General features: G+C 44.1%; 1 protein-coding gene across 1 annotated transcript in view; it reads left to right on the forward strand.

Annotated features, from left to right (window-relative positions):
• The window catches only part of LOC139572936 (voltage-dependent calcium channel gamma-1 subunit-like), a 29221-nt gene extending 16525 nt beyond the window's left edge, over positions 1-12696 (forward strand). The window contains exons 2-4 of the mRNA XM_071395832.1: positions 7899-7973; positions 10561-10698; positions 10907-12696. Of these exons, the coding sequence (XP_071251933.1) occupies positions 7899-7973; positions 10561-10698; positions 10907-11148 (455 nt within the window). The 3' untranslated portion in view covers positions 11149-12696. The remainder of the gene's footprint in view (positions 1-7898; positions 7974-10560; positions 10699-10906) is intronic.
• Positions 12697-12918: the final 222 nt, after the last annotated feature.

Genomic DNA, 12918 nt, shown 5'->3' on the forward strand with positions numbered 1-12918 from the left:
CGAAACTGACAGGCGATACCACCTCCTAATTGCCTACTTCACTGGAATGAAGTTCCCTTATTAACCACAAGGTCAATGCTACGGCCCCAAATATTATCCCCAGAATCTCACATATCAGCACCACGTGAGTCTTCACAGCCTATGTACAGTATATGTGTTGAGTGCTGTTGTAATGGCAAAGAGTATCTCTCTCAGTGGTCAGCAACACAAAGCAAGGGTGCCTCTAGAGCAGGGGTATTCAACACTTACCTTACAAGGGCCGGAGCCTGCTGGTTTTCTGTTCTACCTGATAATGAATTGCACACACCTGGTTTACCAGGTCTAAATCAGTCCCTGATTGGAGGGCAACAATAAAAAATACAGCGGAACTGGCTTCCAGGTCCAGAGGTGAGTTTGAGGGCTTTATATCCTGATGAAACTGCCTTTCTTTACCTTCCCTACTTTAAACAGTTGTGTATGTTTAGTCATTCTTCTAGTTCCAGTGCTTGTACAATATGATATCTAGCTGGATTAATGAGACAACATTCAGCTGCTTGTACAATATGATATCTAGCTGGGTTAAAGAGACAACATTCAGCTGCTTGTACAATATGATATCTAGCTGGGTTAAAGTGACAACATTCAGCTACTTGTACAATATGATATCTAGCTGGATTAATGAGACAACATTCAGCTGCTTGTACAATATGATATCTAGCTGGGTTAAAGAGGCAACATTCAGCTGCTTGTACAATATGATATCTAGCTGGGTTAAAGAGACAACATTCAGCTGCTTGTACAATATGATATCTAGCTGGGTTAAAGAGACAACATTCAGCTGCTTGTACAATATGATATCTAGCTGGATTAATGAGACAACATTCAGCTGCTTGTACAATATGATATCTAGCTGGATTAATGAGACAACATTCAGCTGCTTGTACAATATGATATCTAGCTGGATTAATGAGACAACATTACGCTGCTTGTACAATATGATATCTAGCTGGATTAATGAGACAACATTCAGCTGCTTGTACAATATGATATCTAGCTGGATTAATGAGACAACATTCAGCTGCTTGTACAATATGATATCTAGCTGGATTAATGAGACAACATTCAGCTGCTTGTACAATATGATATCTAGCTGGATTAATGAGACAACATTCAGCTGCTTGTACAATATGATATCTAGCTGGATTAAAGAGACAACATTCAGCTGCTTGTACAATATGATATCTAGCTGGATTAATGAGACAACATTCAGCTGCTTGTACAATATGATATCTAGCTGGATTAAAGTGACAACATTCAGCTGCTTGTACAATATGATATCTAGCTGGATTAAAGTGACAACATTCAGCTGCTTGTACAATATGATATCTAGCTGGATTAAAGAGACAACATTCAGCTGCTTGTACAATATGATATCTAGCTGGATTAATGAGACAACATTCAGCTGCTTGTACAATATGATATCTAGCTGGGTTAAAGAGACAACATTCAGCTGCTTGTACAATATGATATCTAGCTGGGTAAAAGAGACAACATTCAGCTGCTTGTACAATATGATATCTAGCTGGATTAAAGAGACAACATTCAGCTGCTTGTACAATATGATATCTAGCTGGGTTAATGAGACAACATGTAGCTGCTTGTACAATGTGATATCTAGCTGGGTTAAAGAGACAACATGTAGCTGCTTGTACAATATGATATCTAGCTGGATTAAAGAGACAACATTCAGCTGCTTGTACAATATGATATCTAGCTGGGTTAAAGAGACAACATTCAGCTGCTTGTACAATATGATATCTAGCTGGATTAATGAGACAACATTCAGCTGCTTGTACAATATGATATCTAGCTGGGTTAAAGAGACAACATTCAGCTGCTTGTACAATATGATATCTAGCTGGGTTAAAGAGACAACATTCAGCTGCTTGTACAATATGATATCTAGCTGGGTTAAAGAGACAACATTCAGCTGCTTGTACAATATGATATCTAGCTGGGTTAAAGAGACAACATTCAGCTACTTGTACAATATGATATCTAGCTGGATTAATGAGACAACATTCAGCTGCTTGTACAATATGATATCTAGCTGGGTTAAAGAGACAACATGTAGCTGCTTGTACAATATGATATCTAGCTGGGTTAAAGAGACAACATTCAGCTGCTTGTACAATGTGATATCTAGCTGGGTTAATGAGACAACATGTAGCTGCTTGTACAATGTGATATCTAGCTGGGTTAAAGAGACAACATTCAGCTGCTTGTACAATATGATATCTAGCTGGGTTAAAGAGACAACATTCAGCTGCTTGTACAATATGATATCTAGCTGGATTAAAGAGACAACATTCAGCTGCTTGTACAATATGATATCTAGCTGGATTAAAGAGACAACATTCAGCTGCTTGTACAATATGATATCTAGCTGGGTTAAAGAGACAACATTCAGCTGCTTGTACAATATGATATCTAGCTGGATTAATGAGACAACATTCAGCTGCTTGTACAATATGATATCTAGCTGGATTAAAGAGACAACATTCAACTGCTTGTACAATATGATATCTAGCTGGATTAAAGAGACAACATTCAACTGCTTGTACAATATGATATCTAGCTGGATTAATGAGACAACATTCAGCTGCTTGTACAATATGATATCTAGCTGGGTTAAAGAGACAACATTCAGCTGCTTGTACAATATGATATCTAGCTGGGTTAAAGAGACAACATTCAGCTGCTTGTACAATATGATATCTAGCTGGGTTAAAGAGACAACATTCAGCTGCTTGTACAATGTGATATCTAGCTGGGTTAAAGAGACAACATTCAGCTGCTTGTACAATATGATATTTAGCTGGGTTAAAGAGACAACATTCAGCTACTTGTACAATATGATATCTAGCTGGGTTAAAGAGACAACATTCAGCTACTTGTACAATATGATATCTAGCTGGGTTAAAGTGATACATGCAATCTCCTGGATAAAAGCAGTGGTTCAGCCAAGATACAGCAAGATAAAGCAGAACCACAGTATATCCTCAGTTTAAGTGTCAGACCTAGTATCTCTTACCACAAGTCTTCTCTTCAGGCCTGCATTGACACAGGCACATATACAGTACAATCACCTCTATGATGGAAATAGGCTAGCCAAATGGAGCTGATATTCAGGCACTGCCCCCCTCCCCTTCCTGTCCCTTTCGATGGGTCTTTACTTTAAAATAACACACCAGCAAAAAACAGAGCAGCCTGTTGCTAAGCTACCTCTTTAGTGATTTTCCATCCTGGGGAACAAACATGGGAGGAGAGGATAGGGGGAAAGGGAGGGAGCAAGAGAGGGAGATAGGGAGAGGGGAAGAGGAGGGAAGAAGAGTAGAGGTGATAGAGGGAGAGGAAGAGGGGTGTCCTTGGTCTATACATGTATACCGCTCCATCACTCTGTCCAGGGAAACAGACCATACCTCTCCATCACTCTGTCCAGGGAAACAGACCATACCTCTCCATCACCCTGTCCAGGGAAACAGACCATACCTCACCATCACCCTGTCCAGGGAAACAGACCATACCTCTCCATCACTCTGTCCAGGGAAAAAGACTATACCTTTCCATCACTCTGTCCAGGGAAACAGACCATACCTCTCCATCACTCTGTCCAGGGAAACAGACCATACCTCTCCATCACACTGTCCAGGGAAACAGACCATACCTCTCCATTACTCTGTCCAGGGAAAAAGACTATACCTCTCCATCACTCTGTCCAGGGAAAAAGACCATACCTCTCCATCACACTGTCCAGGGAAACAGACCATACCTTTCCATCACTCTGTGCAGGGAGATAGGAAAGAGACTATACCTCTCCATCACTCTGTGCAGGGAGATAGGAAACAGACCATACCTCTCCATCACACTGTCCAGGGAAACAGACCATACCCCTCCATCACTCTGTCCAGGGAAACAGACCATACCTCTCCATCACTCTGTCCAGGGAAACAGACCATACCTCTCCATCACTCTGTCCAGGGAAACAGACCATACCGCTCCATCACACTGTCCAGGGAAACAGACCATACCTCTCCATCACTCTGTCCAGGGAGATAGGAAACAGACCATAACTCTCCATCACTCTGTGCAGGGAGATAGGAAATAGACCATACCTCTCTATCACTCTGTCCAGGGAGATAGGAAACAGACCATAACTCTCCATCACTCTGTGCAGGGAGATAGGAAACAGACAATACCTCTCCATCACTCTGTGCAGGGAGATAGGAAACAGACCATACCTCTCCATCACTCTGTGCAGGAAAACAGACTATACCTCTCCATCACTCTGTGCAGTGAGATAGGAAACAGATTATACCTCTCCATCACTCTGTGCAGGGAGATAGGAAACAGACCATACCTCCCCATCACTCTGTGCAGGGAGATAGGAAACAGACCATACCTCTCCATCACTCTGCCCAGGGAGATAGGAAACAGACCACACATCTCCATCACTCTGTGCAGGGAGATAGGAAACAGACCATACCTCTCCATCACTCTGTGCAGGGAGATAGGAAACAGACCATACCTCTCCATCACTCTGTGCAGGGAAACAGACCATACCTCTCCATCACTCTGTGCAGGGAGATAGGAAACAGACCATACCTCTCCATCACTCTGTGCAGGGAGATAGGAAACAGACTATACCTCTCCATCACTCTGTCCAGGGAGATAGGAAACAGACCATACCTCTCCATCACTCTGTCCAGAGAGATAGGAAACAGACCATACCTCTCCATCACTCTGTCCAGGGAGATAGGAAACAGACCATACCTCTCCATCACTCTGTCCAGAGAGATAGGAAACAGACTATACCTCTCCATCACCCTGTCCAGAGAGATATGGAACAGACTATATCTCTCCATCACTCTGTCCAGAGAGATAGGAAACATACTATACCTCTCCATCACTCTGTCCAGGGAGATAGGAAACAGACCATACCTCTCCATCACTCTATCCAGAGAGATAGGAAACAGACCATACCTCTCCATCACTCTGTGCAGGGAGATAGGAAACAGACCATACCTCTCCATCACTCTGTGCAGGGAAACAGACCATACCTCTCCATCACTCTGTGCAGGGAGATAGGAAACAGACCATACCTCTCCATCACTCTGTGCAGGGAGATAGGAAACAGACCATACCTCTCCATCACTCTGTCCAGGGAGATAGGAAACAGACCATACCTCTCCATCACTCTGTCCAGAGAGATAGGAAACAGACCATACCTCTCCATCACTGTCCAGTGAGATAGGAAATAGACCATACCTCTCCATCACTCTGTGCAGGGATATAGGAAACAGACCATACCTCTCCATCACTCTGTCCAGGGAGATAATAGGAAACAGACCATACCTCTCCATCACTCTGTCCAGGGAGATAGGAAACAGACCATACCTCTCCATCACTCTGTCCAGAGAGATAGGAAACAGACTATACCTCTCCATCACCCTGTCCAGAGAGATATGGAACAGACTATATCTCTCCATCACTCTGTCCAGAGAGATAGGAAACTTACTATACCTCTCCATCACTCTGTCCAGGGAGATAGGAAACAGACCATACCTCTCCATCACTCTGTCCAGAGAGATTGGAAACAGACCATACCTCTCCATCACTCTGTGCAGGGAGATAGGAAACAGGCCATACCTCTCCATCACTCTGTCCAGGGAAACAGACCATACCTCTCCATCACTCTGTCCAGAGAGATAGGAAACAGCCATACCTCTCCATCACTCTGTCCAGGGAGATAGGAAACAGGCCATACCTCTCCATCACTCTGTCCAGGGAGATAGGAAACAGACTATACCTTTCCATCACTCTGTCAGGGAAACAGACCATACCTCTCCATCACACTGTCCAGGGAAACAGACCATACCTCTCCATCACACTGTCCAGGGAAACAGACCATACCGCTCCATCACTCTGTCCAGGGAAACAGACCATACCTCTCCGTCACTCTGTGCAGGGAAACAGACCATACCTTTCCATCACACTGTCCAGGGAAACAGACCATACCTCTCCATCACTCTGTCCAGGGAAACAGACCATACCTCTCCATCACTCTGTGCAGGGAAACAGACCATACCTCTCCATCACTCTGTCCAGGGAAACAGACCATACCTCTCCATCACTCTGTCCAGGGAAACAGACAATACCTTTCCATCACACTGTCCAGGGAAACAGACCATACCTCTCCATCACTCTGTCCAGGGAAACAGACCATACCTCTCCATCACTCTGTCCAGGGAAACAGACCATACCTCTCCATCACTCTGTCCAGGGAAACAGACCATACCTCTCCATCACTCTGTCCAGGGAAACAGACCATACCTCTCCATCACTCTGTCCAGCGAATTAGAGGTGATAAAGAGGAAGAGATCTCAAATTGGATTTTCATTTTCTATGGGTTTAATAAAAATAATGATTTATTTAATTTTCAGAAAATGATCTCATAGTGCATAAAAATCAAAACAGAAAACAACACATTTAAATTGAGATGGTAGAGATGGAGATTGAATGTCTATATTTGGTTTGGGATGAAAGCCTGAGTTGATGAAAGCCTGAGTTGAGGCAGTTTGGATTGGAAATGCAGTGTACCTTCAGGGGAAGGGACATCGATGGTAGAGCCAGAGAGAAACAAAGACAATCTGACAAACAGGCCTGTAGCGCTTCATCAGGGCACCACAGCTGCTTTTACCATGGTCAGTTCCTCCATAGGACCCGTTCCTCCGTAGGTACTGGTCCTCCATAGGACCCGCTCCTCCGTAGGTACTGGTCCTCCATAGGACCCGCTCCTCCGTAGGTACTGGTCCTCCATAGGACCCGCTCCTCCGTAGGTACTGGTCCTCCATAGGACCCGCTCCTCCGTAGGTACTGGTCCTCCATAGGACCCGCTCCTCCGTAGGTACTGGTCCTCCATAGGACCCGCTCCTCCGTAGGTACTGGTCCTCCATAGGACCCGCTCCTCCGTAGGTACTGGTCCTCCATAGGACCCGCTCCTCCGTAGGTACTGGTCCTCCATTGCCAAACATATAGCACCCACCTGGGTGATGCCATGGTTGCTGAAAAGCACACGAAAAGCCACCACATCTTGGCAGCAGTTAACCTTTTACTGCAGGGGGCTAAATCAGGGCCACACAGAGTGTTTCTTAGTAGTCTTAAATAAATCTACTTTGAAACAAAAGCATACAGCTCACACACATGGTTATGGACTTAAAATAAAGAAGAAACCTGCACCATGTCATATATAGTTGAAATGTATTGAATTTTTAGTTAACATCCCAATATTACACTATATATACATCACAGAAGACTGAAATCTATTTTTTTTAAACTTTGACACAGAAACACCGGATTTTAGTCAAAGTTTTTGAATGAATGTTTACTAATGATGAAATGATAAAAACTATTCTGCCATCTCTGGACACAGCATGCTGTACTTGTTGTTATTCTTCCTGACAGATGAAACAATAAAGCCAGGGCTACATTATTTAAATCTAAACAGCCAGCTAGCTAGCTATAAGCCAAAAATATTGACTTTTCATCCCAATTCTTCAACTCTGAGAGTCAAGACCATGAGATTTAAGTGATCAAACCCCAGAGGAGTCAAACCCCCCAAAAGTATTTTAATAATGAAACAAAAAACACAAAAAATAACAAAATGATTTACACCATTTACAGAGCTCTCTGCCTTGAAGACCTCACGGTGCGACGGCCACCACGGAAGTGGTCTTTGAGAAAATAAAATGGCTGCCAGGCTCATTGGTAGTGCTGGAGCATTGGGAGGCAGATACAACCCAGAGCCACCATGCACCTGCACCCACTTCAATAAATGTTTCATCTCTTTCCCTCCGCAGCCAAGAACTGCTCCTACTTCAAACACTTCACTAAGGAAGAAGAGGCCAAAGGGTTCGAAGCCAAAACTCAGAAAGGTGAGTTCTCTCTCTCCTTCGTTACAGGCTTCCGGTGAATGAGCCACAGTGCAACACAAGGTTTTGTAAAAAAAATATTTTTTTAATACATTCGGTCAGTTTCACCACTGTGAAATTCTCTGTGGCGATTTTAAGCAATTTACAACTTGAGTTTGAGTTGTAAATTGAGTAATACATGAGTACAATTCCCTCAAATATGGTGCATTTCCTTAAATATCAGAACTGCAAATCCTTGTTTTCATGCAATGAGGGGCCTATGCTGTAGAGGGGGAGGCATGGTGAATATGAATGAGATGTATACTATGTGTCTATGGTACTGCTCATTGGGCTCTCAGCATGACAATAAAACACATTCAGTCAAAACACAGACATGAATGGTACCCTCTGTGATTGGCAAACACTTTCTCTCTCCCTTTCCCTTTCCCACACACACACACACACACACACACACACACACACACACACACACACACACACACACACACACACACACACACACACACACACACACACACACCAGACGTGCCTGCTATTAGTTATTACGCTTCAGGGGAAAAAACGAGTTCTTTCCGCATCTCACATTGCTCTTCTCAAAACAGATGCTATTCTAGGAGACTACTGCAGACCCCGTACAAATATACATTGTTGTGTGCAGAGTATGCTATAAGCATGATAACATTCATTAAGACAGACAGGTAGGAAGCTAGCATGGCTAGCCATCAGTAGGATTTACTGGTTGAAGGTGAAGTAACTTTTGAGTGTAATGGAGTTGACTGGTGACATTTGTACAGGAGCTAGAATCCAGTTCTAATGAAACATGTTTTAATTATGTGTGTCCTTATTGTAATGAATACGATGGGAGACAGAGAGCTGGTTTAAAGCGCAGGGCGCAGCAGGTGTTTTATTGTAAAGGACCACAGGAGGAGGCAGGTAGCAGGGTCCAGGGACAGGTAGAAGGTCATACACAGGGGGTCCAAAAAGGCAACAGTACTGTCATGGAAAAGGCTAGTAACGTCGTCCGGGAGATCAGGCAATATGTTGATAACAGGAAATCCAATAGGCTAAAGTACAGGTAGGGAATAGGCAAAAGGTGTCGTTAGTGAGGCAGGCAAAAACTATCATACACAGGAGGAGTAAATTACGGGAAAAACAGAGCTCCAAATAGAAGTGTGTCACAAAACAAACAATACTTCATAATGATGGGGTGCAAAGAGCTGAACTAAATAGTGTGTGATAATGACATACATGTGTGTGAACAGGGGATCAGAATTCAGGTGATTGGGATCTGGAGAGTGAGCTGCGTTCAGGGGATCTATGTGTTTGAGAGTGTGAGCTGGAAAGTGAGCTGGAAAGTGAACTGCGTTCCGGAGATCTACGTGTTTGAGAGTGAGGATTCTGCACTGCTTTTAACGGAGGAAAGGTTGGTTCCGTCCCCTCTCATCCCTGCTTGCGTGAATTTAGTTGAAAACATCACTTTGCCATGTGGACCTATTGGCTGTGCCTATGTCCCAAATGCCTCTACGGACTCTGGTCAAAAGTAGTGCACTACTGTATATAAGGAATAGGGTGCCATTTGGGACGCAGCCATAATAATCCTTAGCAGGTCGGTATCACAGGCAGAGGCAGCCCACCCTAACGTCTGAGGTCACACGCATGTAGACACAGATTGTATGTCTCCCTCTGTGTCTCTCCACAGCCAAGCCATGACAAAAGTAGCTACTTGAGTGGAACGATCACGCTTATTTCACGCTCCATGCTCTCCTGCTGCTCAGTCAGGGCGTTACGACGGGAAAGTGAGCCCTGGCTTATCGTAATCTGTACAATGGGCCAGGAGGATTGGAGGGGGGGGTTAGAGAGGAGAGTCGAATGAGTCACCTGGAGACAAGGCTTTCTTCATCACTCCTCTGCTAGAAGCAGTGCTAATAGACCGTTTTAGTGTATTGTAGCATGGTTAAACCGGACTGAATGCTGAGCTCAGTGAAACAGTGGGGATCGCACCATTCAGTCTGCTGGTTCAACCAGGCTAACTATATAGTCAGTGATGGTTAAGGAAGACACTGTTTAAGAGGGCAATCTGCTGTATTCTCTTCATGCTGATTAAGGTTAATTGGAGGGGGGATGGGTTAGTGGGAGTTCCGATGCCTTAGAATGGGAGATGGGTTACAGTAAGAACTGAATGATTTTCTGTTGGAAATCAAAATGGAAAGATAAACAGATTGAGGGCCCCTGATCCTCCAAAATGCTTGACTTCAGGATCCTTCTTTCTAGCATTACAATACAAAACATTACAATACAAAACCTCAAAGTTGACTCATTAGCACTGTCATAAACAATGTTAAACTGTCCATGGCCATGTTCATTTTTCAGTAAGGCACACCGTAGCAAAACGTTTTGCAACAGAAAAATGGAAATATGTGTTCTTATTGGACAAGTTGAGGTAGTATCTCCCCATTTTCTCTCCTCTGAAAAGAATCCAGGTTAACTCCCTTTCTCTCCCTCTCCCTCTCCCTCTCTCTCTCTCTCTCTCTTTCTTTCTTTCTTTCTTTCTCTCTCACTCTATCTTTCTCACTCTCTCTCTCACTCTCAGAGTACAACCTCTCAGCTGCGGCCATCGCTGTGTTCAGCCTGGCTTTCATGACCCTGGGGTCGCTCTGTGTCGTGTGCTCCTTCGGGAAGGGGAGGGACTACCTGCTGAGGCCTGCTGGGATGTTCTTTGCCTTCGCAGGTCAAACACATCTACTTTGACTGAGATATTCATGTCATACATCAGGCATGACTACAAAGAACAGTGTACATTTTTCTGCCTGTCCATCCAGGTTCATCAGTTATTTGTTCATTTGTTCGTTAGTTCGTTAATTAGTTTGTTCTTTCCGTCTCTCCATCCGTCCGTCTGTCTGCACATCCATCCTCACCTGTACCCCTTCTCCCTCTAGGTCTCTGCATCATCATCTCTGTTGAGGTGATGCGGAACTCCACCAAGCGGATGATTGACAGCGAGGAGACCGTCTGGGAACAGTACTACTACTCCTGGTCGTTTGAATGTGCCTGCACCTCCTTCGTCCTCCTGGTCTTCAGTGGCCTCAGCCTGTTGATCATCTCCATGCCCCAGATGCCACGCAACCCCTGGGAGACCTGTATGGATGCAGAGCCAGACTCCATGGAGCCCTTAGACTAGTAGTAGTAGATCAGATTAGACCTGCCCAGATCAACCCCTGGGAGACCTGTATGGACATAGAGCCAGACTCCATGGAGCCCTTAGACTAGTAGTAGTAGATCAGATTAGACCTGCCCAGATCAACCCCTGGGAGACCTGTACGGACATAGAGCCAGACTCCATGGAGCCCTTAGACTAGTAGTAGTAGATCAGATTAGACCTGCCCAGATCAACCCCTGGGAGACCTGTATGGACATAGAGCCAGACTCCATGGAGCCCTTAGACTAGTAGTAGTAGATCAGATTAGACCTGCCCAGATCAACCCCTGGGAGACCTGTATGGACATAGAGCCAGACTCCATGGAGCCCTTAGACTAGTAGTAGACTCCATTAGAACAGACCAGATCAGAAAAGATTGAAACAGAACAAAGGCTGCCAAACAAAGGCTGCCAAAAACATACATGTTTTTATAGAATCCAACTGAAGATAAACTAAATTGAGGCTGGTGGTGGGGGCAACAGAGTTAAGGATACAGAGGAATGAGAGTGGGGCACCCCGCCTAAGTAGTGGTAGAAGGGGAAACACTGCACTACACTGCTTGGTTTTAAGTGTACAGATAAAGATGTAAGGCAGCATCTCTGAGCAGTCCTCGAGGGCCACAGATGATCTTTTCTTTGGTCCTTAACTGATACATTTCTGTCATTGATTGCAGAGAGTGTCCGCTCTCCTGGTCCATATCATCCGTTACTACGCAACAGACACTGTGGCACTTGAGGACTGCCATGATATAGGGTGCGTTAGTAAATTCACCATGGCAACTTACTTTGATTTCAGACCCCTCTGGTTGGAGAGTGCCAGAGCGCAGAATAATTAATGAATTTACGAACTGCCTAAACCCGGTTGTTATGACAGATGTAAGTAAATATTGGCTAAAAAACAGAATTAAATTGTTGCCAGTAACACAGAGTCACTAACCCTCTTGACAACATGAAAACACTCTAGCACTTCTACCAGCTCTGCAAGGGTGAGTAACATGTTCAGTGAGGTGTTCTCTCATTTGTGTCTGGAAGTAGATAGCAAGCACGCTAAACAAGTTTAGCCAGTTGTCTTGGGTGCTTGACTGCCGAGTAAAGTCAGAATGCTCAGATCAACCCTACACCTCGGCCAGAGTGTTCAGCGTGAGCTCTGAACGCTCCGAGAGCCAAACGCTCTGAATTTTCGAACACTCAAAGCACACTCCGAGTGCACTCTGACACTCTAAAGTGAATTTACAAACGCACCTATAATGTACAGTATTAAAATGTAACTGTTGCTATAAAGTGACCACAGAGACAGAAAGAGCTAAAGAACATGGCAACATAGTGAGCTGCTACTCTGTGTAATTAATATAGTTTGAGCTGTCTTGTACACTTCTAATATACATTTCTGCTCTAGCGTTCTACATTTTTGTAATGAAATAAGTTAATGCTTTAATGAACGTTGCATTGTAAATTGTCACCCCTCCAGGCAGCTACAAACAATGTTTATTTATTTAACATGTATCAATGGATTAAACCATATTGAAGCTCCAGTGCAATGCCTGTACACGGATCTACTGTATTAGTTAGGGAGCTATTCTGCTGTTTGTGTTTACAGAGGACACGTAGAATGTACAGCGTGTATACAGTACTTGTATGTTTCAAACATGGGCCTATGAAGATGATAGATATTATGTTGTTTTTTGTTCAATAGTAGCTTCATCAAACAATCCATTGCAATCTAGCTTGAACACAAAACATTCAAGCCCACCAAG

The sequence above is a fragment of the Salvelinus alpinus genome, chromosome 1, assembly GCF_045679555.1.
Source record: "Salvelinus alpinus chromosome 1, SLU_Salpinus.1, whole genome shotgun sequence".
In the NCBI taxonomy this organism is placed as follows: domain Eukaryota; kingdom Metazoa; phylum Chordata; class Actinopteri; order Salmoniformes; family Salmonidae; genus Salvelinus; species Salvelinus alpinus.